The 27895-nt window shown below is 41.9% G+C and overlaps 2 protein-coding genes across 4 annotated transcripts in view; both read left to right on the top strand.

Moving 5' to 3' along the window:
- Positions 1–19075, top strand: part of UBE2Q2 (ubiquitin conjugating enzyme E2 Q2) — a 48482-nt gene extending 29407 nt beyond the window's left edge. For all 3 annotated transcript variants that reach the window (XM_061447265.1, XM_061447263.1, XM_061447264.1), the window contains 8 exons: positions 5367–5451; positions 9786–9846; positions 11897–11987; positions 12305–12363; positions 13889–13937; positions 15520–15615; positions 16599–16665; positions 18435–19075. In XM_061447265.1, the coding sequence (XP_061303249.1) occupies positions 5367–5451; positions 9786–9846; positions 11897–11987; positions 12305–12363; positions 13889–13937; positions 15520–15615; positions 16599–16665; positions 18435–18466 (540 nt within the window). In that variant the 3' untranslated portion in view covers positions 18467–19075. The remainder of the gene's footprint in view (positions 1–5366; positions 5452–9785; positions 9847–11896; positions 11988–12304; positions 12364–13888; positions 13938–15519; positions 15616–16598; positions 16666–18434) is intronic.
- A 1098-nt stretch (positions 19076–20173) lies between these two features.
- FBXO22 (F-box protein 22) lies at positions 20174–27569 on the top strand. Its single transcript, XM_061447304.1, has 7 exons — positions 20174–20324; positions 20505–20637; positions 20853–20940; positions 21558–21653; positions 22646–22810; positions 23687–23852; positions 24973–27569. The coding sequence occupies exons 1-7, from the start codon at positions 20224–20226 to the stop codon at positions 25400–25402; spliced, it is 1179 nt and encodes a 392-aa protein (XP_061303288.1). The 5' UTR covers positions 20174–20223; the 3' UTR covers positions 25403–27569.
- Positions 27570–27895: the final 326 nt, after the last annotated feature.

Here is a 27895-nt window from a genome sequence, read left to right on the forward strand (position 1 = left end):
TAAACAAGGTCAGCTGAGTACAGGGAACAGGGTATTCAACTGCTGCTGAGGAACTGTGGCATTTTTGTGGGTCACCAGAAATAGCTGCACTGCTTAAGGAATTTCTCAAAGGACTTGTGAGCATTTACTTTTAAGTGCTTGAGAACTGCAAGCTGGAGCTGCACTACTGACCTAGGAAAGAGCTAACCTAGTAGCACTTAAATGCCCCTTTATGCTGCCAAAACATGGGACTTTGAATAGAACATTTTAAAGGTGCTCTAAGAAAGTATCCTAACAGAGCAAACCTTATATCCGTACAGCCCTTCACGGTGAGTTTTCTTAGAGGGCAGTGTGAGTTCCACAAATGTAAATGTAGTGGATAAACATAGTCTGGTTTTCACACAAACTACACCGCTCTTTTGGTATACTTTGTTTCCTCATCAGGGGAAAGTAAACCACACCTGTGTCATTTGTACACTTGATGTTGGAAGAGGGAGCATGAAGCCTAGCACTTTGACTACTGCCCAGTGCAACCAGAAGACTTCTCAGCTTCTTTACATGTTCTTTGGCCCAAATCCATGGGTCCAGAGCCTCTCTCCCCTTGGCTGGAATGCAGGTTGAAGTTACAGATGATGCAGAAAGGCTTTTCCACAGGAAAGGAGTGCATGCAGTCCTGTTCTCTCATAATCCTAACAGGTTAAAGACATTTTTCTGCTGCTCAGGTCTTTTGTTGTAGGAATTTTGAGGGTTTGTGTGTTTTATAGTAGTTAGGAATATGCATCTACTAATTTTGTAAATGAGTTTTCTTCCTTGGCAGTAACTGGAATCCTTCTCTTTCTGGCATCAGGAAATATTTTTGCCTTGTGGTGCAGTATGTAACTTGAGAAAGCATTAATCCTCCTCTTAACATTGTAATAACTTTAAAGAACCACTTGTGTACTGGGAGTAGGAAAAAGAAAGGTCTTTGAACTGGAATCATTAACTTCAAATATTTAACAACTTGCTGCTGCTTGCTTTTCAGAGGTCTCTCCCCACAGTCATTTTAGAGATTAATGCTTCTTTTATTTAGATCATGCTATTGGCTTTTTCCATTTCCTACTGAGGAATTTATGCACTTTCCTCTAAAAGTCTCAAATGTCTCCACTTTCATCTTCAGATTTTATGAGGTCTGAAGTGTCATTTCCATTTTCATTCTAATCCTTGAAGTATGAATCTATCTTCTAGGAATGAACGTACTTCTGCACAAACAGTAAGGATCTTCAGTGGCAATAGAGCAAACTTGTATTCTTTAGCTCTTTTGGGGTCACTTTAGGTTTTATTTTCTTACCTTGGGGGAGACTCCATTTTTTGTGTTTTGTTTTAGCAAGTAATTTTTGGTCATGTGGCTGAGCTATCTGGAATGTATTGTGAGTGAAGCAATTCACTGTTTTGATGCATGACAGTATTTTTCAGAGCAGATAGGAAAAAGGCAGTTCAGTCTTTGGATTTAAAACTGCAGTGAACTGCACCTCCTACAATTCAGTTTAAGGAGCAGACTGTGGCCGTCTTTTGAGAGATGGAAAGGGAAAAGAAAAGGTCCAAAGGAGAAAAGTCGAGGCTGCAGAACCTCCTGTCTCTGGAGATTTAGTGCAGTAGGCAGCTAGGGCAGTGGCGTTGCTGTGCTGCAGTTAGGTGTGCCCTACTGACCTGCGAATGCAGAAGCTCTGTTCTGAAGTCCCAATTGTCTTAGAAGCTGCTTAACTGTTCTGTAAAGTATTTTACTGAAATGCATGTGTTTGCAATAAAATACTAATTAAGGGTAGAAGCACTTCTGAAAAATGTAATGCCTGTACTGACCTGCATCCGAGTTTCACGTTCCTTGCAGTGACAGAAGCATGTCCTTAGTGGACAAGGACAAGCTTGTAGTGATGCATCTGATGAATAGTTTTCATGTCCAACAGTTTTGGCTCTGGGAATTCCTGCACCAGGTGTTTCAGGTACTTGCAACTCTCAGCAGCTGGCACATAGATGTTTACCTCCTGTAGCAGGGATCTCTCCAGCTTATCTTGTCATTGTCCTGGAAGAACACAAGTATGCTTGTACAGGAGAGGATGATCAAGTGAGACTCCTTGTACCTGTTTCATTAGTTAACCAGAAAGAAGTCACCTGGGGCTTCTCTAGCAGCTCTGTTAACTTCTTCAGTTTACAGATCAAATGGCTATGCCTTTCTGCACTTGGAATCAAGCCCAGGTACCTGTCAGATCCTGTGGTTGACCAGTTATTTCTAAGGCAGTTGTGATTTTAATCTTGATTTCTCAAGTGGAGAAATGGGAGCTTTATCTCCCTTGGAGTGGTAAGTTCCACTTTTCCGGAAGGATGCTCCATTATCTAGATCTGAATTCAGTCTTCAAAGTTATACTTTGCATATAGTGAGTTCCTGAAAGTTAAGTGTTAATTTTAGTGCTGGTATAGTCAAAACTGAACTCAGTGCTCAACTGTATCACACAATGGTGTGATGCAAGTAATACTCTCTTCTAAACTGTACTTTAACAGTAGTTGTAAAAACAAAAGTGACACCAGAATGGAGAGTTCATGTTTCAAAGCAGTGGTGTTTGGCATTAAGGTTACTATGAGGTATAGGAGTTAATATCTACAGCTTTGTCCAAGGGTACTTAAGAGCACAAAGTAAGCTTCTGTGCTAAACTTGTTAGGTTAAGCTTGCTAGCCTCATTTTCTTGATCATAGATTACTGGTTTGCGCTCATATCAGTTCATCAGAGTAGTGAGTCTAACTACCTGTAATGCTGCTGTAGGAGTGGGCACCCCAACCAGAAACTCTTAGGAAAAAAGGGTGCAAAATACTGTTACAGACTAAATCTACTGAGTCTAGCTTACACACACTGAAATTAACCTTTGTTTTTAAACATCACTTCAGTTTCTCATCAGTTAAAACAGCATACAGGTGTATGTGGTCTGGAGTTTTAAATTACTACAGTAGAGAAGATCCTTAAATTTTCATATGCAAAGGTGAGCTTCCAACTGTACGTACAGAAATTCAATAGCTTAATTTGATGGGAATAAAGGTGCAATGAGGAAACTAGTTTTCTGGAGGATGTCTTTGAGAGTCCAAGTTGGTTTTAAATTGCCTGTATTTAGAGGTTGATATTCTATGAAATATTTAAACCAGTTCCTTCAGTAAGAAATGCAGCAGATGAAGCAAGGATATTGCACAGCCTGCGCAGAAGAAAGCTGGAATCTCGACACTTCCCTGTGAAGTTTCCTCTGTATTCAACACTTTGAATCTCAACCTTAACACAGTACAGGTCTGAAAAAGCACAGACATTGTACAGAGAATGGTGCTTAACACTGTGTTAAGTGTGCTGCTTCCTTTTCCAGCCAATCTGCAAGTAGTATAAATGGTAGTAATTTGCAGGTAACTTGTATGAATAATCAAGCTGCTTTTTCCCATAAAAATTAATTCACCTGCTGTTAAAGGAAGAGAAATTCTTTCTTTGTCTGATAGTGCTCTATAGGCAGGGACTTGAGTAAACTGAGAAATGACTTCTCTGGAGCCCTGTCTTTGTGTAGCTTTTGTTTAAACAGATTAAAGGAGTTGCCTTTAATTTGCATATTTAATTAGAAAGTTCATTCTTCATACTGGTCTGTTAAGAAAAACTAGTGGAAATTCAGTAATCTGCATAATTAAATCCAGAGGAATATGAAAATGAGTAGCCTGAAAGAGCAGTCTACAGATTATAGCATGAAGCTAAGCATATTATATGGTGCTACTGAACAGAGAAGACAAAGGAGTATGGGAAGGCTTTAGCATCAAGTAACTAGTACTGATATTTAATCCTTATTAAGAAATAATTTGATCCTACAATTAATAACTTGTAGAATATATAATGTCACTGTTGACTTCAGGCGGTCAGGGGTGATGTTTCACGTATTAAGCAATGGTCATTACTGCATCAGACTTCTCCAGAAATACTTCTCTGGCACTTCTGTCCAAGAAGAATCTGTTTGTAGATAGATGTGCATAGTGTCTGAAAGAAAACTGAAGAACCAAATCTCTCCCAGTTCACAGATGGAGTAGAAAAACAAGACACTTAATGTAATCATTCAGTATTTCATATAGAGAAGCTGAACCAAACTTTACTCTAGGTGAGGGATTCTTCTTCTGTGTTTGGTGGTAGGGGTTTTCGCTTGTTTTCATCTCTGTTTTCCAAAAATCTTGAGTGTAAAATGGTATTTTGGGTGGCATATACCAACAAGGTAATCATGTAGCATCTAAGGTTTAGTATCAAAATCTGTCCTGCTAGTGTTGGCATTGAATTGGAGAGAGTAATGAAGGTATTTTTGGCGATCATGTTATTCTAAATAAGCACTTCAGTCTTGTAAGAAAGAAAGGTTCTGGCCTCACTTTTAAGCTCAAAATTGAGGCAAAATTTAATACCCAGGTCACAGAGCTGTCAGCATTGGGGATGTATGCAGAATACATCCAGTGCAGCAGTTGTTGGTATTAAATAGACATCAGTTACTTGATAACTGGTGTGGTCATTAGTTTGTCACTAACTGGTGCTTTTGGGAGCCAGTTACTTTGTATGCATGTCACTTTTTTCCTTTTCTTTTTCTTTTTTCTTTCACCCTGTATCTCAGGCTAAAATACCAGGTTTAGAAGTGGTATGTTATTTTGTCGCTTTGAGATGCTGAGTAATACAGAACTGAGCTCTGAAAGAATAGAAGAGATTCATGCCCTGGTTGCATAAACCAGAAGAACTATGATAAAGCACAAGAAATTATTTGGTATTTTCAGATTTACTTACTTTATGCTTCCTCTGTGTAGGTGCTGGGTTTTTTTCACTCTGCGCACAATAGTATTGCTTTTGTTCCGCATTTTCTATGTATTTTCATTAGTCCTACTGCATCCAGATACTGCTCTGTGGCAAATACTTCCCAACTCCTCTACCTTTTTTGTAACCAAATAAAGATACACTTCTGAGAAAACAGTAAAACCTTATGTGCAGAAGCTTGTTCTTAGCATTAGTCTTTCTTTTCCTTCCAGTGTGTAAGAGTAGAAGGTAAAAGGAAATATTTCCCTATTAGATATGTACTGTGGATGCATCTTGGAAACAAAATGCTAGAAAGATTAAATTACTTAACAGAGAAGTATGTCTGTTGTACCTTGATTAAAAATTTGTATCACCTATACCATGTAGTAGAATATAGTAATGTGCTGCTTTAGAGGGTCTTGTTTCTGTTGAGTAGTCTTGCTCACTAGAAAATGCAAGTTTTCAGCAGCCTGATCCTAGTACAGAATCTTTGAGTTACTGTAACTTTGTAATGGAAATAAAGCTGTTTGTAAACGTTACTTTTTGCTTATTTGCAGTCTTTTTTTGTTTGTTTCAGGGTGCAGTCTCTGGGTCAGTTCAGGCTTCAGATCGACTTATGAAAGAACTCAGGGATATATATAGATCACAGAGTTATAAAACAGGTAAAATGCTTCAGATTTCCCTTCTTAAAATAAGCTTTAAAAGTATTCTCTTGGTAAATGTGTCCTGCTAATTCTGTGTTTTGTTGTCATATGTATGTATATGCATGTATGTAGGTATATGTGTGCACATATATAAAAATACATGGATACGTACATTGTATAGACTCTTGTTACATAAAAGTGTATCGGTGGAGAGAAAGGAAGTGAGGATACATATCCTCCTAAAATGTTCTTCCTTTTTGTAACGCAAAACTTCATTGAGAAGAATGCTCTCAGGGTGGGTGACTACAAAGAACAATTCAAGACTATGCCTGTGGGATTTCTTGAGATTTCAAAACTACCTGAAATTCAGCTCTCCAGGTATATAGGGCAAAAGCTCTGACCACTACCACTAGTGGGTAGTACTGCCCACAAGGATATGCTTGCTATAGGGAGATTCGTGTTCAACAGCAGAAGGATTTGTTGTTATACAGGATTTAACCTTAACTACACTGCTGTTACTTCTATTGTGATGGTGTTAATCTGATCCTGAGCTCTATATATTCTTTGGAATAAGGATACAAATGGTAATTGAAAACAAGCTTGCTTTTTAAGTTTGTTTGAATAACAAACACTGATTAGTATTAGGTAGGTGGGTGTTTTTCTGTTCTATTTGCTGCATAGAAGGGCTGTACCTAAACAGCTCAGCAAAGGAATCAGTATATTGAATTGTCTGAGTGTCACCATACAAGAAATAGAGATAACACAGATTTCAGGCAAGTTGTATTCCTGTAGGTCAGCTGAGTAGACAACTCCACCACTGCAGCCGGATGTGAGAACCAGAATGGGAACAGAAAGAATGCCCAATTAGAAAATTAGTCTAAATTGTAATCCTCTGTCTCTTACTGAACTTCTGCCGTAGTTTGTTTCTAGTGGTCTTAAATCTCACTCAGTGGCTAAGGCATTTTAAAGGACAGAGTTGAAGAGACATTAAGCTCCTGTTTTGATTTGCCATATTTAAGGTAAATAGTTTTATGTGCTCAAGTACTGTGGACAGTGTCTGAAGTATAAATTTGATTAGGTAACCTAGTGTTGATCTAACGCTAGCCTACTTCTTTTAGGCTTTACTGCAACTGAGTGCTTACCAGTATGCCCTAATCACCATCTGTCCAGCAAAGAATGGATTACTGGGACTAAGGAAGAGCCTAGAAATAGATCTGTGTTAGTCACATGGGATGCTTCACTGCCCGTGTAGGGTCTTCAGGGTTTGTTTTCGTGGTTAGAACAAAGATTGGCTATAACAACTCTCCTCGACTGTAAAGACTGTGTGGTGCTTAATCCTAGTAGTACTGCTGGAGTCACCAAAGAGCCCCTGTAATAGGTGTATTTTGAGGAGAGGATTTGGGTTCCTTAATAATGCCATTTCTTGGCTTTAGATTAATAACCAGCCTTAACTAGTTGCAAAAGACATAAGTCCTGGTGCAGGAAAGCATACCCTGATGAGGAAAAGTAAACCCTGCTAAACTGGAAAGGAAGCTGAGATCCTAGGAAGGGTATAGTAACTTACTATTAGCTTATGACTTAGGAATATGTAAAAAAAGTACAGCTGGATGCCTTTTCCAAAAAATGTTGATGAAGTGAAGTGTCAAGTGGGGGTTGATGCTATAAAACCATGGCAGTCCTGCTTTGTAACAGCATCCTATTGCTACATTTATTAAATGGTGCCAGTAAATGATGTTGTTTGTTATAAAACATACCTAGATCCATTCCTTATGGCTTCTTTTAATCTTAGGACTTGAGTGAGTTTAAATATCAGCTCCTCTCCTTTGCACAAACCTCCTGCTTTTCTAGCCTGGGTCTGTGTTTAGTTAGATAACTGCCACCATGGGAGCAGGGGCATGGTAGATCATTGGTTTTGTTTTTTTTTACCTGTGATCTTTTTCTGAGAACTTGCTCCATGGTCCATTTTCCCCTTAATTTAATTTCTTACTATTAACGCACAGAGGGAACCATTGTGAAACTTAAAGGTTCTGGTAACTGTTGCAAGGTAATTTTAAGTCTGTTTTCATTTTTGCTAATATAAGCCAGAACATCTAAGGCTGCTTGTCAGTTGTGTAAGAATCACTTTAGTTAGGGTATATGAGGTTACATGTCTTCAGGATTGACAGCAGGACAGCCCTGGGGCGGCTGAAGCAGGTAATAGTTGTAGTAATAGTCCTTTAATTTTTTTCTTTTCTGTTAAACTGTTTTAATAAAAAGTAGCATTAAAAAACACTGCCAGGACTTCATCTATGTGTGTACACTCAAAGTAGCGTCCATTTTGGAACTGAAGCTCCTTTACTGATTGAAATCCTATTGTTCAAGCAAAAGATGACAGCCAACTTGCTGTCAACAGGAAAGTTGCTTATCTACCTGGAAAATCTAAGTGAAGAAGTACCCTTAAGATCAAACAGAAAGCTCATTTTCTTATGAGCTAACAGAAGTAAAATACTTCAGCAGGTCAAGAGATTCTGCAATAAATTAGACAGTTTCATTCACTTGTTTTCATAATAGGAGTCGCAAGTCCTCCAAACTCAGATTATCACGGTTCCAAACATAAGGTTGGAGATTTGGTTAGTTCACATGGAAGAGTTCACAAGGGTTTTAATATCACTGGGGGGTGAGCATGGCAGAGAGAAGGAAGAAGAGGGAGGAACAAAGAATTTGGAGATACTAATGGAAATACTTTCTGTTCACTTTTTTCACAACTGTTATTCATATGTAGTGAAGTATATATAGAGATATAGCTCACTGCTGTATCCGAAGACTGTATGGGCTTTACTTCTAGTTGTAGTAAAGTTGCAATGAGTAAGACATTGCCTCTATTTTGGAAGGAGTTGCTTTTCTTCCCACCTCTTCATCTTTAATTTTTTGCTGGCTTCATGGTTCTGTGTGCTTGCTTTTGCTTCCATCACCTCTATGGATAGCCCTCTGCCTAAATTGAGCAAAAAGTATATGAGCTGGTTCCAAAAAACACCTCTTGACTATTAAACACCCCACCCCTGAACTTCGGACAGTGTTGTTAACAAGCTTCTATACCACGGCAGAGAGCAGCCCTGCTGCTGCTGCTGTTCCTGAGAGCATACAGGTAGTATTCAGCTCAAAACGCAGGTGCCTGAAAGGCTGAATAAGTAGCTTGCTGTTCTTTTAAGGCACACCTTGTCAGTCCTGAGCTTGTTGGTGGCACTGTGGTACAGAGAAACTAGCATGATTTCTTTACCTGGTTTATTGAGTTTTGGAATGCTTTAGAAATAAAGGTGCCTGGGCAACTTGAAATGTCATCTGTACTCGCAGTACTAATGCTTGAAAGTTTCAGCTGCAAGGTGATCTACTCTAGAATAATAAATTTCAGACATATGAATACTTTAATTCCCTGGAGAGAATGCAGTGACTGCAGTCTGTTGCTGGTGGAGCCTTCAGACATCCTGGGCTGATTCCTCAGTTGCGTACATCTTCCAGATAATTACGTCAGCACCAGATATGCTGTTAAATATTAGCCCAGGTCACAAGTGTAATCATAGTTGTTCAGTGTGTATGCATGAATAGTCTGTGAGGGAAGAGATGAAGCTTTGGGGCATTGCTGATAGTATTATCTAAATCTTAAAGGGTTGTTGTTTCTTCCTGGACTGCTTGTGAGCATCTACAGAGAGGAAGCTTGAAAATACAGGAGAATGGCAAATAACCTTTCATCCTTCCCTTGAGTGAAACATGTAACTATTATTTTGCATGCTTAAAACAACCAGACCATTGAAAATCACCAGCTGGCTTCCAGAGACAGCTGTTCTTTTAGTGCACCTTTCTGCCGCCTTTGGCCAGCTGTAGGAAAGGCGCTTCACCCAATGCAGTATCTTCTTTTCCTGGATTTCCCCTCCATGCACTGTCCTGTGTCCTGTCCTGGGGTGCCAACACTGCTGAGAACCTGGGAAATAAATATGGGTTGTGCAGACTGTGTGTTAAGTGTTTTAAAAGCGTGTTGGTCCTGTACTGGGTGTAAAATATACTGAGTACTAAGCAAGTTGGGGTTGTAGCTGTGGGAAGTTCCAAGGGGACCTGGGAGCAGGGGAAGTGGTTATGTGTCAGAAAAACATTTGGATTCTATGTGGGTTTTTTTTTTTCTATTAGAACTGAAAGAACTTGTTTCCTTATAGTTGCTCAGAAGTGCTTCTGCTACTGAGGATGAATGTGGCTCTATCAGTATCTTATCTATTGCTTACATCTTCTGACAGTATTTGTACTCAAAAGCAAACAATGTTTTTACTAAATTTTACCTTGTTAACTTTTTAGTGTGTAATTAATTCTATCTCATGTTTCTACAGGGATATATTCAGTGGAACTGGTAAATGACAGCTTGTATGAATGGCACGTTAAGCTTCTAAAGTAAGTCATTGAAGTTTTGTCATGTTCTGAAGAACCTGTTTTGTGATTCCTTCAGAGATTCTTATCTTTGATAAATGAGAATCTCTAGCCAGAGCATATAAAATAGTGTGTGGTGGCTACAGTTCTGGTATACAGAAATGTGTGCAGAGATTGAACTGGAGTAATTATTGAGCTGGCAAAAAAATCACCCCCCCTTTGCACAGCCAACAGAGTGTGTATTACTGGAGCTTTCATTACTGTGCAGTTCTCTTTCCAAAATGACTCCAAAATATGAAACTTTAATGCATTTTTTTTTCCAGAGCCTTTGTCTGGATGGTTTTATTTTGGTTTTTGGTTTTAATTTCAAGAAAATGCAGCTTCTAGTTTTATTCAAGATGTGAGAAGGAACAGAACTGTCTCAGTGTCATTGGTTCTTCATCTCTACATTTGAGCAGACACATAGGACTGACACTTTTAGGTATAACATAATTATGACTCATAAGCTGTCATCTTTTATGTACTGCTTTTCACTACATGCACTAGACAACTCTTTTTGTTGCGTCCAAAGTCCAGTAACTTTAATTCTAGAGCTGTTATATTGAAATAATTCCTGATAAAGGTCATCTGCAGTCATCCTACAAGGTAAGCCTGTAGGAAGGAAAAGCCTGTCCAGGCTAGGTGGTAGCAAAAGATGGAAGGAATTTCCATCAATTTAGGTAGGTCATGGTGAGTAAGGGCGTAAGCTGTTTCAGCACAATGATTTACCTGCCTGTAGGAATTGTTGCCCTATCCTAGTGGTAAGACTTGAATTACTATGTCACCAGCTGCTGAAATAAAGGCTTTTTTCCCTTAGTGTAATCATAGGCATAGGAACATTTTGAAGCTGAAAATGGCAGCTATGACGTATATATGAAAAATCTGTGCCATATTACAGGAGGCCTTGTCTGTCAAGTGCTTCTGTAACAAAGTGCTCAAACCACTGTGAAGTGATTTGAAACCTCTTTTCAAGTGCTGTGGACAGGGCTGACTTTCTGCTCTCAAGAAAGACAAAATGGAGTGCATGCAGAGAATGGCTTCCAGGATGACTAAGAGAAGAGAAGTATTGGCTTTGTCTATCCCATCAAAAAGCATCTGAAAACAAATGAAACGTGTGCAGACTATATGAGGGGGTAAATGTCAGAAAGAGGCTATTTGATTAAGAAACCATACTGTTACTAGAACAAGTAACAGTGGACTGGCCCAGTGCAAGCTATGGGTGCAAGTGATGGGTTTCTAAGCACTGGGAGATTTTATTCTGAATGGGCTTCCCATTGGTAGGAAGCTGCCCAAGTAATTCTGAAATAGGATCTATCAAGTTTGTGGTTTCACTTGTAGCAGAGGATTAGATGTAATAGCCCATCAGTCCCTTTAACATATGCTTTAGGCTTGCAGCAGGCATTTTTTTGACTGGGCTCTTCTAAAAGCTGCTGGGGTGTCAGAGCCTAGGTGGGATTAACCTGCAAGTGTCTGAATGAATGTCTGGGCTGCTCATCGCCAGCATGTTACAAGAAGCAGTTGATGAAACTGGTAGGCAGAAGCTGCTGGCTTTAGTACTTGTGCTGATGCAGGTTACTTTGAACAGCTGCAATGGAGCTAGGATCACGTAAAGTAAAGGATTTACTGTGTACTGAAAACTAGATCACTACAGTCTTAATGTGAATTTTTTTTCTTCACCCCTCTTGTTGGAACATTTATTTCCAGCGAACTGTAGAGAATTAGAATTGCTGGTTTCAAATAAACAGGTTACTTTGTACTAACTGTAAATATATAGACAACTATATATAATAATATATAGTCATAGATGACTATGAAAATAACATAGCAATGGGAATGTAATGCATTGAAGCAAGCTTTCAGGCTGATCTCATAGCAAAGTGTTTACTTTGTAAAAGGAGCAGGAGTTTTCTACAGTTTACCTTAAATTGCAGTTTGTAAGCTACAAATACCTGAAGGAGGTATTTAAGAGTAATTACTCTTTACAGGTAGTGAAAATAGTAACTTCATCCAAGGTCTCCCCCTGCTTCTTTTATAGGGTTGATCCTGATAGCCCACTGCACAGTGATCTTCAGGTCTTAAAAGAGAAAGAAGGTGTAGAATACATTTTACTCAACTTCTCTTTTAAGGTATGTGTCTATGGGAAGAAATGCTGGGGTTAAATTTCTGCCATCTTGTAGGAAGTGACTGAAATGACCCTCAGCTGTTACATGGGTAAAGATAGAGCTGTAGCATTAATAAGAAAAAAGAAAAGCAACTTTATTTGCTACTGAAGCTTCCCAGTACTTGCTCTTTAGCCGGTACTGTGGGAAAGTGATTTCTACAGAACTGAAAACTTCTGCTTTAAATCTCATTTGCCAAATAAGGTGACTGAAACACTTCCTGGTTGGAAAACAGTGTCTTAAATAAGTATATTTCTTAACCTGGTTTTTGTTACGCTTTTCAGGATAACTTCCCTTTTGATCCTCCCTTTGTACGAGTGGTATCTCCAGTGCTCACAGGAGGGTAGGTTTGAGTTGCCTTGCAGAAATCTTACTTTGTGGTGAAAATGTTACAACTTGAGATTGATGGGTTGGGAAAGTTTTGAGACTCGCATGTAGACTTCTAGAAACTTCCCCTAAATATGTACCTGAGCTGCTGTAGGCCGTGAGTTTGGTGCAAAGCTCAGAGTGCTATATGCAGGTTTGTTTCTCAAGCTTTCTGAAGTAATAGCAGGCAAACAGCTGGGTGCAATTCCGCTTTGAATTGCTTAGTTTGTGTCTAGCTTTGAAAGGCTCTGTGCCTGCCACAGTGTTCAAGAGCTGCCCTCTTTTTGTGGATGGTTAACATCGCTGTTACTTCTGTTGCAGGGTGTTTTGAGTTGGTCCTTTGAAGGGGTCTTGATCCCTGTGTTGCCTTAAACTGTAGTTATGACTGGCTCTCTCTTGCTGGTATCACTGCCATAAAATTTTTATCAAAAACATCCTTAAATGCTAGCCCCCAAATACTAAAATTAACTCAACACGATGCTCCAAAAGTCATGTAGAATGTTTGAAGTGCTGTCGGTGGCACAGAAACTTGTATATATCCTTGGAGAGCAAATTAAATTTCCCTTCTAAGGCTTTTAAGCATCTCCTGCTGACAGGAAATTATAGCTGTGTATTTGAAAAGGCAGTCTGTGATAGCTGGTGCTGATTCCAATTTGATTTTAATTGCTGTGTGTCTGTTTTGCATTCAAGAAATGGTTAGGGCAGGTAAAGAATGTTCGTGAGGGCTTCTGCTACCCAGAAATGAACAAGCAGTGCCAGACACCAGAAAGCTCATTTGGATTCTGATTTTGCTGTACTTGGACTTCTCTGGAGTGTGAAAGAGAGAGTGGCCCAGCACGTTCTCAGTAATTGTTTCCCTGTCTATGCTGGTTGAATGTCTTGATCATAGGAGAGGCTGCATTTTTGGAGTGGTAACTTCTATTCCCCCAGCCCAGGTTTTGTGATGACCAGGTGTTTTGACTGCTGGGTCCCAGTCAGCAGAATGCATGATGAAGTGTTATTGAAATTAGAAAGTGTTTTATAGGGGAAGAGCTCCTTTATCCCATTCGCCTACACCTTTGATTTGCAGGTGCACCTACAGTCTTTGGAATTGTATTCGCTTTCTTTACAGAAGTCAATTTGTTTGTTTCCACAACTGCACCTCAGTATAGCACTATAGTACTGTATACACCATAGTATAGGTAGTATACGGTAGTACAACCATATAAAGCAACCTTCTTTCATGGTGTGTGTACAGTTGTGTAAGCAGTTGTGCGGACTAGCTCAGGCACTGATTTTAACTGAAGGAATTTAGTATTGTTAGACCAAAAAAAAAATAATCTTCTTTGCTCAAGTATAACATGGCCAGCTAGGTACAGTGTGTTACTGGTTAAAGGGCATTTCAGCTTCATGTAAACAACAAATTCACCAAACCAGCCTGCAAGAGCTTAAAGTGCTGTGAACTGTTTCAGCTTTTACCAACTGTTGATGCCAAATATATTTTCTTTCATGTCTGTTTCTAGGTATGTCCTAGGAGGGGGTGCATTATGCATGGAGCTTCTTACTAAACAGGTGAACACAGGCTCTGTTATCTGGATAATAACAAAGCATGCTTTAAAATCATGCAAATAGGTGTTTCCCCTGAGATGAAGAATCCCTGTGTGGAATCAGTTGCACACTCCAAAGGGAATATGGTGGAATAAACCTCAGTCCCACAAGATTTGCCTTGCTGATCTTGTGAGAGAGCTTCTTTTCTGCCTTGGATGGCTTACAAGAGGTCTGAAGAAGAGGCAAGAATTGAGAGCACATCAGCTCTGAGCTCTCAGAATTTCTGGGAGGAAGCTGGTGTAAAGAGTGAGTTCTGAGGAGCAAGACATGTTGTTTCACCCTGGAGAAGTGAGGAATGCAGAAGATTCTACCATGGATGACTCTTGTGTAGACAGTGATTGGTTTTCTCTTCAAATAAGTAAATGAATGAAGTAACCGTTTTGCAGGCTCTGGCAGAAACTTTTGTGAACCTTGGGAGGTGAAGCAAAGCCAGAGATGAGCAGTAACTTCCATGGGGCAGAACTGTCATAGCTCACTCAATGGCTTCATTGGATAGCAATCTTTGCTGCTGCTTCCAAGAAGTAATTTCTGTTGTGATGTTGCTGAAAATGTGTAAATGCTGTAATCATAGAGTAGTTAGGGTTGGAAAGGACCTTAAGATCATCCAGTTCCAACCCCCCTGCCATGGGCAGGGACACCTCACACTAAACCATGTCACCCAAGGTTCTGTCCAACCTGGCCTTGAACACTGCCAGGGATGGAGCACTCACAACCTCCCTGGGCAACCCATTCCAGTACCTCACCACCCTAACAGGAAAGAATTTCTTCCTTATATCTAGTCTAAACTTTTCCTGTTTCAGTTTTAACTCATTGCCCCTTGTCCTGTCACTACAGTCCCTAATGAAGAGTCCCTCCCCAGCATCCCTATAGGCCCCCTTCAGATACTGGAAGGCTGCTATGAGGTCTCCACGCAGCCTTCTCTTCTCCAGGCTGAACAGCCCCAACTTTCTCAGCCTATCTTCATGTGGGAGGTGCTCCAGTCCCCTGAGCATCCTCGTGGCCTCCTCTGGACTTGTTCCAACAGTTCCATGTCCTTTTTATGTTGAGGACACCAGAACTGCACACAATGCTCCAGGTGAGGTCTCACAAGAGCAGAGCAGAGGGGCAGGATCACCTCCTTCAACCTGCTGGTCACTCTCCTTTTGATGCAGCCCAGGATACGGTTGCTTTCTGGGCTGTGAGCGCACACTGAAGCCGGCTCATGTTCATTTTCTCATTGACCAACACCCCCAAGTCCTTCTCCACAGGGCTGCTCTGAATCTCTTCTCTGCCCAACCTGTAGCTGTGTAATAATGAACTGCTCTTGTTTCTGTCTTGCTGCATTTTGGAAATGTGTGAATCAGCCTTTCCGTGTTTCCTACAAGTTCTTAGTAGTAAGACTGTAATAGCACTTTGCGGAGTTTCTCTGTTGTTAACTGAAAACAAGTACTTTAAAAACGGAGTTCAGAAAAATAAACCTCCCACAGCACATATCCCAACATCAATGTGTAAGCTGAGCACAAGAAGCAAGTACATGTTATACAGAAATATTTCCTTCTTTCTCCAGGGCTGGAGCAGTGCCTATTCAATAGAATCAGTCATCATGCAGATCAATGCCACTTTAGTCAAAGGAAAAGCCAGAGTACAGTTTGGAGCCAATAAGGTAAATATGCTGTGTTATATCCGTTACAGAAGTTCCTATTAGGCTTTCATTTGTTTGCTGAGTTGCACAGAAGATGCTTAACACCAGAATTGTCATTGCATATATATTTGCATTTTGATTTATCATGACATCTGGTGCATGTGTGAGTATTTTATTGGCAGTTAACTCCGAGTTTGTTAAATAATGAACATGGGAGGATAAAACCTTGAGATGGGCAGGGTGTGTAAGCAGTTAGACTTGCACTATCCCTGTATTGGCAAGGTGGGGAAGGAAGTGGTATCGGCATTGGTAATCAGGAGTATTTGGAAATTCCAGATCTGAGAAGGGCTGTAGATGACAGCCTGGCTGCCAGGATAGCATATGCTGATATTAAGGAGTTCTCCTCCTTTAGCTGGCCCAAGCACCTGCAAAGTTTCATGAGAGGGTGAAAAATAATGCCATGCAAATCCTGAGCTAGCTGTTCAGCATTAATGAAAATCACAGTTCAGTTCAAGTGGGCGTTCTGGTAACAGGCTGTAACTTCAAAGACTTTGAAGTATGAAATGCTGTTTCCAAAGGATGTTTAAATATTTAAGTGAATGAGACTGTCACTTGGATGCTAGTTTTTAAGCACTCCTCCAAGGATAGTCACCTAGGTAGGTAAGATGTAAAAGTTTATGATCACCATTCCGTCTAACCCAGTAACTGGTCAGCTGAGCAAGGCACGTTGCCTGAAGCCTTCATTCCAGTTGCTCAGGTTCTTAACCCTCTCAAAGAAGGGCCTTTCCAGCAGTCAGGGTGTACAAATTACTGTTATGATGATGGAAAAGAAATGAGAAAATAAGGGTATTTGTTTTGAAAATCTTGTGCCTTAAATCCAGGAATGTTGTAACACTGTGCATGGTTTTTAATTGTAAGTCTGATGCAGAGTTTCGTTGTAAAACTGTTTTTAAGTCTCGCGTGTCTGGCTGCCAGTTTTTTATGTTAGCTTTTTCTCCTTTCAGAATCAATATAACCTAGCAAGAGCACAGCAGTCCTATAAGTCACTAGTACAAATACATGAGAAAAATGGTATGTACATTCTTTTGATTTTTGTTCTTGTCTGCATAGCAACCTGGGGATTGATATTTGGCCTCAGTAAAACTTCTAAGTGCCAGAGTGTCTTATGTTGGCTTGGAAAGAACATACTGTGTTTCTTTCTCATCTTGCGCTAGGAAGACAACAGTGCTTAAAGTAACTTGACTAACAATCATTGCAACTTTTCCAGCTTGCGTGGATGTTCCGTGTGTTCCTGCTGTCTTTTTGAAAGGTGGTTCAATTTCATTTTCGGCCAGCTGATCTAGGAACTTCATTGTTACTGGAGCTTTCAGAGTGTCTTAGTGAAGTGGCTGCTGGAGGTTTACCCCTTTCCCTGAAGGGGTTTGTTTCAATGTGGCAAGACCTTGCAGTAATCGTTAAGGAAGCGATAAAGTGGAAAGGAAGACCAGAGGTTTAGAAAATACAAGAAGTCCAAGTCAAGTGCACTGTCCGGAAAACTGTCCCAATAGAAATGGGAGACACATTTATTGTTCTATTTAAAGCCAGTTTATGGTCTCTTAGCTGCATGAAACAAGTGTTCAAGTGCTTCAGGTATAATTGTGTTCATTGTGCCAGGATGAGGACACAACAAACGACCTGAGGCTTTAAAAGGTTTAAGTGACTGACATGTTATGTAAAAGTAGTCAGTAGAAGTGGTACCCTGGTGTCGTGACAAGGGAGTTAAGTCCACTTACCACTTCTGTGATGTCCTGTGGTCCAGTGTCTTCTGGGAACTGATGTTGCTGCGAACATAAGTGTATTTCAGTGTGGCTGGAGCGAGCACCTCAGTTTCCCTACCTCTAAAATTGAACATAATGCTTTCTCTACAAGGGGGAGGAAGATCAAAGATGACAACTTTAAAATGCTTTCCAATTTTATGGTATTTTGATTTTGCCATTAACCAAGCCTTTTGCTTTTTTAGTTCACTACAGAAGCCAGCATGGTGCTCTCTTTACTTCTAGCTATGTGCTAGCCTACAGTGATTACTACCATGTCACGAGCTGTACACAAAGCATCCACAGCATTTATAGCTGCTGTCAAAGGTGTATTTTTGCTACCTGTTCTCTGGGACAAAGTAAATAGGCTGCTTATTCACTGTACAAAAAAATCGGAGGAATTTTTACAGTAGTGGTTGGGGAATTAAGATTGGAGATTTGAAGGTGACTAAAAAAAAAACCCCTATGCACATTTGTTCAGGTGTGATTCAACTGCTAAACATTCCAAATCCAGTCAGGAGACAAGTTATTCAACTGACATTTTTGAGCCTGTTGATGCAGCAAGACTTACAGAAGTAGGATAAACAATTCGAATGCTTGTACGTGCCTAGCTCTTCAGTATGGGAGGTGGGATTTATAGACAAATATCCCAGTGTAGTCATGTTTGTATGTCTGTGCGTTAAATGGCTGGAAGACTTGAGGGTTTTACCTCTATTTCATTTGGTTTTGTTACAGCAACGTTCCTTCTCAACAGCTTCCCCTGTTCATGTCCAGCTTGTCAACCTCAGGATAGCTGCTGCCACAAAAAAACCCAAACTTGGAAATATTAAGTTTTCACACCCAAATCCTGGGTGTGATCTGGGAATATACCATGTGCTTTATGTCCCACTGCAGACCACTAGCATTTTGGGCACTGGATCTTGCTGAGCTGGCCTTAAAGAGGGAAGGAAGGAGCCAGGTTCTAGACTTCTATCTCCGAGAAACGGAGTGTAGGACTGTCCTGACATAGCGATGTCGGTACCTAATGCATGTCTCTGTTCTCTGCAGGCTGGTACACTCCTCCAAAAGAAGATGGCTAACGTTGAGGACTGTTGCATACATGGACCAATGTCAACAAAACAAGCTCTTTTTTATGTTTTCCAACACACAGACTCAAGCTATGAGTGCCCCTATAACAGCTGTACTGAAGACTTTAGCTATTAGATAAGTTAGTGGATAATCTGTCAACTGACACGTAAAGTATAAGTTACAGCCTTACCATTCCGCTCTTCTTAGGTATCTGGACTGAGCAGTTTGGGCCTTTACCGTATTTGTTCTTATGGATTCAGCATATTGGGCCATGCCCTCCCTTCTCCCTTTTTTATTTGAAAGTATAAGCTCCCTCCAGCAGGCTACTGAGTTACTGAAGATCATTCAAAAGGAGTGAGTTGTTCAACACACTTTTGTGTATTTCTTACCTTTTGCAAAAGGCAAACTGCAGAGACTTGCATTGTATCATTTTCATTTAAAGCCAAGAAGTTTAATACCTTTGTTTAATACTGTTTTAGGAGGTGTCAGGTCTTGCAAATCACAGTAGGTTTTTGGTTTTTTTTTTCTGATCTAAAATGACAGCATTTGTAGTATTTCCAAATTAATGATATAGGAAGAACACATGTATGTTAAGTCATTAAACATTTTTCATGGCTGTATGAGAATATGAACTGGTTTTTGGAAGAGATGTTCTTTGTTTAGGTTATGTTAATTTTTTTCTTTTTTTTTTCCTTTTTTTTGGTTTATTTTGTAATTTTTTTGAAGCAGAGCAAGGCTGTGCCAATAAAACCTTGTAACTAGTCACTTCCACTGGGGCATCAGAACTTGCTGAGCTGTTCCTGCTACTTGTTGGCTCAAGCTCCTTAACAAGAAGAGCCGCAGTATGAAGCTTGAAGTTATTTAAAATACTAAAAAAAAAAAAGAACCTTTTTAGGTGTTCCATTTTATTAACGGGTTGTTGCAATCATTTGTAAACTAATGAACTTATAAAAGTGATTGGCACAAATCGAGATGAAAGTCCTTGGATGAAATTTTTTATATAAAAGCTACACTAAAGTACAAAAACACGTCACCTGAGTCAGAGGTTTAAGAAACGTTGCCATAGTCATGACAGTGGTTTTGTGATGGAGAGATGAATGGGAACTGCTGGTTCTTTATTAGGAAACGAATCTGGGTCTGTGTAATTACAGTATATTTCATTGCCTTAACTAAATCGATTCTATTTTGGTTGTAGTACTAGTCCTTCGCTCCCGTGCGGGGCCGCACCGTGAGTTAAGCACTCTCTCGAAGCGCAGACGCATGTTTCTGTTCTGTTTTCAGTTGACTATCACCCCTGTGCTCTCTCCTCCGCCAGGCACCCGCGGCTCCCTGGGCGTTTGCTCCCACATCCAGGTTTTAGCTCGAGCGAAAGGATGGGAGAGGCTTGGCCCCGCTTCCAGCCCGCGCGGCTGCCCTGGTGCGCTGGGTGCCGCGCTGCCGGGGTTGCAGCGCGCCCAGTCGCGGTGCCGGGGGGTGGGGGCAGAGCCGGCCCCGGGTGCGGTTCCGTTTCTCCCGGCGGAGCGCCCTGGCAATGTACAGTAATTTGTAAACTTGCATCAAGTTTATGAATAAAAACCATTTTACGAAGTGCGCTGGGTCCGTGGTGCTCTGTGTTAAGTGTGGTGAGGAGCCCTCGCGTCCTCCCCGCCGCTAGGCGGCGGTAGCGTGGCTGCTCCTGCTGTCCCCGCCTCCTTGTGGCCGGAAGTGCGCCAGGGACCTCCGTGGCCGCGGCTTGGCAGGGGAGGCCGCGGCGGGCGGCGGCGCCGCTATGGAGGCCGCAAAGGGCGGGTTCGTCCTCAGCAACCTGGCCGAGGTGGTGGAGCGCGTCCTCGGCTTCCTGCCCACCAAGGCGCTGCTGCGCGCCGCTTGGTAAGGGGCGAGGGCCGGGCCGGGCGGGGCGGGGGGGGGGTATGAGTACTGCCGTGAGGGAGGGCCGGGCGGGGGGGTATGAGTACTGCCGTGAGGGAGGGCCGGGCGGGGCGGGCGGGGGGTATGAGTACTGCCGTGAGGGAGGGCCGGCCCCGCTGACCGCGGTGCTGTTGTTCGCAGCGTGTGCCGGCTGTGGAGGGAGTGCGCCCGGCGGATCCTGCGGGCACGGCAGCGCCTCGCCTGGGTGTCGGCGCTGGAGCCGGGCCCCGCCGACAGCCACGCGCTGGTGCGCGCCATGGCCCGCGAGCTCGAGGTGGGTCCGTGCGCGCGGGCGCGGCTGAGGGGCGCGGGGCTCGCGCCTCGGGGGGGGCTTCCCGCCTCAGGGGGCTCGCGCCTCAAGGCGGGGGCTCCCTCAAGCCCTCGTCCCGCCTGAGGAGCCGCCGGGGCCCGCCCTGCGGAGCGGGCGCTGGGTGAGCAGCCCTCAGCCTCCTGCTCTTCCTCCTCCTGCTCCTTCTCCTCTCCCTACAGAAGGTGCATGTGCTGCCCCAGACCGTGCTGTACATCGCCGATGCGGAAACCTTCAGCGGGCATGAGGAGTGTCACGAGCAGAAGAAAGGTAACACCCCCCCCCCCCCCCTCCCGAAATGCTTGAGGCGCACAGAGCGGAAAGCCATCTGAAAGGGAATGCTCCGAGGTACTCTGCCGTGTAACAAGTGATCTTAACCAGCACTAGGGCAGGTTTAGATGGAGCTGAGGAACAATTCCTTCCCCAGAGGGTGCCCAGGCATTGGAACAGGCTGCCCAGGGCAGGGCTGCAGTCACCGTCCCTGCAAGTGTTCACACAGCGTGGAGACGAGGCCTCAGTGCCATGGGTTAGTGGTGGCCTTGGCAGTGCTGGGCAATGGTTGGACTGGAGGAGCTGAAAGGGCTTTTCCAGCCTGGTTGATTCTGTGATTCTGAGTTTGAATTTCTGGGGAAAGTAGATATTTTGCAGTAAAGTCTGCAACCATGTAGTATTGCACTTGCGTGAAGCACATCTCATGTTTTGTTACATAGACGAGTTGCTTTCCCACTCTCTGGGGGATACAGGTTCTGTTTGCTCCTCCTGGTTAGTGCAGGTTTGCCATGTTGTTAATGGGATAGCCACTGATGGGCAGCATGGGACTGCTGCAGGGTTTGTCTCAGTACCCATCAGAACAATTCACTTTCTTTCTGCCTTTTTTTTTTTAACAGCCAGGAAAAGAAATAGTAAAGAAACAGCAATTGCACTTGAAAAACTGTTGCCAAAGCGATGTCAGGTTCTTGGACTGGTCACTCCAGGGATTGTAGGTAGGAGGAAGATGTGTGATTTTGTGAGAGACACTTTGAAGGTGTTTGGTGTATCACAGCTCTCTGCCGGGTGCTGTTTGTCACAGTTTTCTCTGTTTTTGAAAGCACAGTCCTAAACTGATGGAGAGTTCTCACTTTGATTTCCATGTTCTGCTCCCACCTCTCTCAGTGCTACCTTCGGATTTTAAGGAGGTCACAGGGTTGCTGTTAAGTCACGTGGAGCTTAAATTCTTACTTTGTCTGATGCCATTCTAATTAAAAGGGTTGATTTAATTGAGCAGCCAGCTTACTGCTGGCATCTTAATGTAATAGTTGGGTGTTTCTTGGATTTTTCTGTATTTTTCAGTCTCATATGCTGTGATTAATCATATGGGACATCCTCAGTATGTACCCATGTGTTACGGTCTAACAGAGGGCATATTCAGTAACTCTGGACAATTCACAGCCTCCCATGGCAGTCTGTTTTCTACTGTTTCACTTGTTTATTATCGCAAAGCTTTTTCTTAGTTTTTCATCTCAAATTCTCTTCCCACAGCATACATAGGGTATTTGATTGTTGTTACTAGCATAATTCAATAATATGCTCCCAGTATTTGTGTCAGTTTGCTCTATACTGTCATCACATGCTTGTGTGTTAAAAATCTGTGTGTGTTTGCATGCCTGCAGAAGTTGGCAGGGAGGCCTGAGACAGCTGTATTGTACAGTGCTTGTTTTCCAACTGTTGTATATTTGCTGTGGCTGGGGGAAGTGTCTACATATATCCGTGTCTCTGTGTCCAAAGTGACTTGAGCACAATCTAGGACTCCTGCATGCTTCATCTTTCCAAAGCATCAACCAAAAATATCACAACAGTTGTTAATTGGGTATGTTGCTATGGAAATGAGCTGTCATATTTTACATCACCTAAGCTGTTCTGCCTCTTAATCTGTTTTAGTGTACATGAGAGTATTAGAATCACTCAACACAAGATGTCTGCTTTTGTATCTTTGTAGTTACCCCGATGGGTTCAAGCAGCAATCAACCTCAAGAAATCGAAGAGGGTGAAGCTGGGTTTGCTTTGTTGTTTCCCAAAATTGATGGGGTAAAAATTCATACCTTCCATTTTTCTAAAGATGTGAAGAACAGGGTCTTTGATGAAAGCAAATTTGCTGAAGCAGGTACGTTATTCTCTTTATTTGGGCTGTTCTGGATTACTGTATTCCTCTTTTGAGTGCCAGTGTGGAGTTAACACATGGAACCAACAGCTTCTGTGCTAACTTCATTCATAGAGCACTCTGTAGGGCTGCAGCTGGTAATTATGTGTCAGCGTTCTTCCTGTCTGTGGAGCATTAAGGTCAAGTTATCCTGAGTATTGGTCTTGGATTACCTCACTTAGTTTGCCAGCAGAGCTGTTAAGTTTTGAGCAGTCTCTAGTCAGTAAAAAATAATGATTAATGAGTCTCTCCCCTTAGGAATGATTCCTGTCATTACAGTTTAGAAAGGAGTAGGCAGGAGCTGCTTCTCTTCTTCTCTGAAACAACTTTGCGTTTAGGTCATTTGGTGGTGTACCAAAGAAAGACAGAACAGAGGACAGCACTGTTAAATTCTTCACATTGTGTCCTTAGCAGGGTAGGTCATTTATGAAGAGTAATACAATAAGGGTTTCTTGAGTCTTCTAGGGGTCTGGCAGTTTCTACCTTGGGGTAAGCAACTGTCTGATGTGGTAATCTATTTAGTTCTCAGGTAAAGATATTTGCTGTGTTGTGGTGGTTCTTGAATAATGTATAAACATATGGTACAGAAGCAGAAAGCTTTAGGAAGCAGATGTAGTTGTTTTTCCTTGCTAGATTCTGTTCAGAAATTCTCACTTAGGTCAGGAATGCAGCCCAGCTCCTGAATGCTGGGGCAGTTTCTATCTTGCTTTGAAAATTGCAGCAGTGAAAGGCCATTACTAAAGGTGTAATGTATCATTTGAGGAGACCCTGGGATGGTTGGCTTTAGGGAGCAGGATTTAAAAATGGTAAGAGGATTGGCGTTTGTGGTTTTGTTTGTAGGTCTGAAGAATAACCCAGATCTCCGGGTGGTTCTTCTGTTTGGCTACAACTCCTGGAAGCCTGGAGCTACTCGATTTCTGCATCAAATAGTCAATCCTTTGAATGAAAAAAGTATCATCCTGGCTGGGGGGCAAGTGGAGAGCTTTACATCATTGACCTCTGAGAAGTAGGTATCTTTCTCAAGGTAAATTGTAAAGATTTAAATTGGAAAAAACACTCCAGAAGCCGTAGCCATTTAGTTATGTCATATTAGAAATGTCCATTAACAGCAGTAAAATAATTAGTTTTTGTGAGAGATGGAGTCTAGCTGCTACACTGTCATCTCACTGGAAACTTTGTATTGCAAACGGGGTTCTGGAAACACAGCTATGAGGAACTCCTGGCAAAGGAGATTGTCAGCATCAGCTGCCCTATGTGTATCACTTGCTGTTACAGAGACCATTCATGTGAACAGTTTGTTTCTCCATCAGCCTGGGTTTGGTGTGCTCCAGGAGCACACCTAATATGCCACCACTGCTGAAGGACATAGCACTCACAGCACCCGGCTAGATCTCATCCAGTTTAAACCGTTTCCCTTGCCAGGATCCCTGTAGGGCAGGTTTGGGCTTCCACTGCTACAGCTGCTCTGCTGCACAGAGTGAGCCCTTTGTGCCATCTGATGTGCTGGTGCATCCTCACTGGAGTGCACAGTGCTGGGTCATGCAGTGCAGACACAGACACAGGCTCCTCTCGTGCCAGCCTAGATCTGGACTCCATAGCAATACCAACATTTTTTTTGCATCCGACTTATGCTGGTTGTGGCATTGCTTCAGTTAAGAGAGCTGGCTGTATTTTCAGTTAGTGCTAATAAAGCATAAGTAGGTAACTGCTAAAACTAGTGTGTCCTGCCTAACCAGGCAGACTTAATGTAAATCTGAAGCCATTACCGACTGCTGCCCTGGATTGATATGTAAATGCTGAGTATCTTTGTGTCTGAAGTTTAACTATTCGTTTAGTTGGAATTAGAGAGCTGCAACATACACAAACTGCTGAATTTGGCATGTATTTGAAAGGTAGGCATATGCTTAATCCCTAGTAATGGATGTGAAAATTTTTCCTTGTGAAAAGTTATTAAAAAGGGGAGAAAAAAAAAATTCCAGACATAAAGGTTTTGATTTGTTTTCTGACTGTGTGGCTTTCACAGGATGTTGGTCTGCTTTGAAACCTGCTTCTGCCACAGCAGGGTTTTATTCAGGTCGAAGTGGTCTCCCTGGGTGTTCTCTAACTTGGTGCCTGTTGCCTTTCAGTAACAATGCCCAGCCCGGCGATGCCTGCGGTGTGGTTGGGCTGGCTTTCAGCGGTCCCCAGATCCAGAGTGCCACTGTTCTGTTAGACCAGGATGTAGCTGATGAGAGGACAGCAGAAGCCGCCATGCAGCGTCTCAAAGCAGCAAATATCCCTGAGCATAACACCATTGGCTTCATGTTTGCGTGTGTTGGCAGAGGATATCGGCATTATAAAACCAAAAGGAATATGGAAGCAGATGCATTTAGGAAGTTTTTTCCAAACGTTCCCCTCTTTGGCTTCTTTGGACATGGGGAAATAGGATGTGATCGAATAGTTACTGGGAATTTCGTATTAAGAGAATGTAATGACATAAAGGATAACCTGCTTCATGGCTACACTACCGTTATGACTCTTATTCATCTTGGGTCAGCTAAAGCAAACCAAGCATAAATATGTTTTTAATGTTTCAGTGAGCTGTTTGTTTCGCTCCAGAAAGCTGAGAAGCGTGGAAGAGTGGACATCTTGCAGGCAAAGCGCCTTCCAGAATGCAAACATCTTTTTGGTAATATTATCAAATCTTGTAGTTGGAATAGAGTTTAATATAAGATACCTGCAAGAAAGCTTTGCATTTTGTGTACACATCTGAATTGCAGGTGAGTTGTATTTGATGGAATTCTGCAATTGAAGAAAGCCTCTTTCTTCCCAAGTGGAGATGGTTTGCACAAATGGCAGTTGGAGTCCAAGTACAACATGTAGAATGAATTGGTACTTTGATGTGCTCTATTTATGTATGTAAAACAGTCCAGAAAAACTGCTGCTGCACTCTGAAATACTGATGCACAGAATCCACCATTTCCTGGATTTTTTTTGCAAGAGAGATGCACAACCTGCCAGGAATCCTATTTACAAACCCAAATGGTTTTGTTAGATAAAATGAATGAAAATCTTTAGAGGAAAATAACAAAGTGTTCATTAAATAAAGATGAAACTACCTAAAAGTATCTTGCCCTCCATTCTTAGAGAAAAAGCTCTGATTTAAGGAAATGTTGTCCAGTTACAAGCTCAACTTGTCTCACCAACTTGAACTGAATTTCAGTTGTCTTAAATAGTTGGTTTAGAATAATGTCTGATACGTTGTGTGTACCAGCAGTTTCAGTCATGTTGTATTTAATTTTACACAATCAAAATGTACTGGTTGCCTTTTAGATTCTCTTGCGGCGTGATGCACTCTACTACAAACTTACAAATCCAGAGTGCTAAAAGTTAAGACATTAAGACTACCTGATATGTTTTAAGTTGCTTTAAAAAGTTGGTTTACTTTGAAATTGCAGGGCATGCACCATCTGGCTCTGCTCTGTTAGTATAAAGCCTTTAAACAAGACTTGGGCTTTTCCATGTTTTTCCTGTGCTTTTACACCAGGTTTGATTGCTGCAGCTGGAATGCAGTATTGCAGAGTTCAAGTGAGTAGATTCATTATAGTCTTACTACAGCTAATAATATATTTGGTTTTTAATTCTTTTCTCTCTTTTATTTTCACTTATTAATGAGTTAGATGAAAATAAGATCAGTTCTACCACACACAGAAATTCCAGATTGGGCAGCTGGCCTCTTTTCAGCATAGTAAAAAGAAAGTATTTAGCTGTTGTTGTACAATAAAATAACAGTATTTTTCTTTAGATCTAGCAAGTAAGACCTCAGTTGGCAATTTTTTTGCCCATATGAAGTTAAAACTTTCCCTGACGCTGGCCTAAGAAGCTGAGGTAGAAGCCTGTCTGTCCTGAGAGTTGCCTTCAGTGGGTGCTGCCCACAGGCAGCACTTTCCCATGGCTAAGTTGATGATATTTAGGTTTTTTTTCAATTAGAAGACAGAGAATAAGTTGTGAATTCCCCATGGCCTCCTAGGTGTAGGAGATTAGTAAGTGTGGTGTGAGCTGGGAAACGTTTAGTTGCTGCATTTATTAGGAAAGGTATTGGGAAATGGAGTATGCTTGAATAGAAGCCTCTCAGTGGGAGGTGGATATGTTTTTTTAGCATAGTCAGAATGTAATGTCCAGCCCTTTCTGTCTGCATAAGCTATGTGTTTAACAGGATTCTGCTTGCCATCAGCAATGAGTTCAGGTTAGTCAGCATCACTACCAATGTAAGCCAATGAACTTTAACTAACTTTTTGTAGTAGTACAAGTGGGTGAAGTATGATCAACCACGTGTCCTGAGCAACAGTGCAGACACATTCGGAAGTGTCTGAAGAGGCAGATGATGAGCTCCAGCAGTGGTGCAGTGAAACAGGCAATGATAGTTTGGCTTGAAGGGACTGATCATCAGCAAGGTCCTGTGGCCTCCCAGTCCTGTAGCTGAGGACACTTAAGAGGTAAACATACAGTACAGAAAAGATGCTGGGTGGTGGGGAACCCCAGGAGCCAGCACCAGAGACCCAGATCAGCTCCTCAATCTTAGGGAGTGGGGATGAGCCATAGGGACCCCAGAACCATGCACTGCAGGGCTGGAACCGCTATGCTGTGCCTCCCAGACTGCGTCATGTCCTCCAAATGACAGGGAAGTAATGTAATTAATAAAATTGCAACATCTGTGATTAAAGTGTTTCGTTATCCAAATTCATTTTGCCTCCACACTGTCATTTGCAATTCAACCACCACAACTGACTGAAAGCAAAATATATTTGCTTAAAGGGTGCACTTATCAAAAGGCAGAGCTTTGAACCAATAGAACATTTTGCAGTGCAATAATTTATACCTTTAACATTCAAAAAATAACCTTGAGGTTTTAAAGTGGACAAAGCTAGTTAAATGAATATTCAGCAAGTGAGGCAAACATGAATAGTGGGACTGCTCTAAAAATAATTGTCTGCAGTTACAGTGCTGATGGTAGTATATTTCCACCAAGAGAAAATAATCCCTAAGTGACAACAACTGGATTTTGTTAAG

The sequence above is a fragment of the Pezoporus flaviventris genome, unplaced genomic scaffold (genome assembly GCF_033815535.1).
Source record: "Pezoporus flaviventris isolate CSIRO_AGI_PZ_B2104156 unplaced genomic scaffold, CSIRO_AGI_Pfla_v1 ptg000006l, whole genome shotgun sequence".
NCBI lineage: Eukaryota > Metazoa > Chordata > Aves > Psittaciformes > Psittacidae > Pezoporus > Pezoporus flaviventris.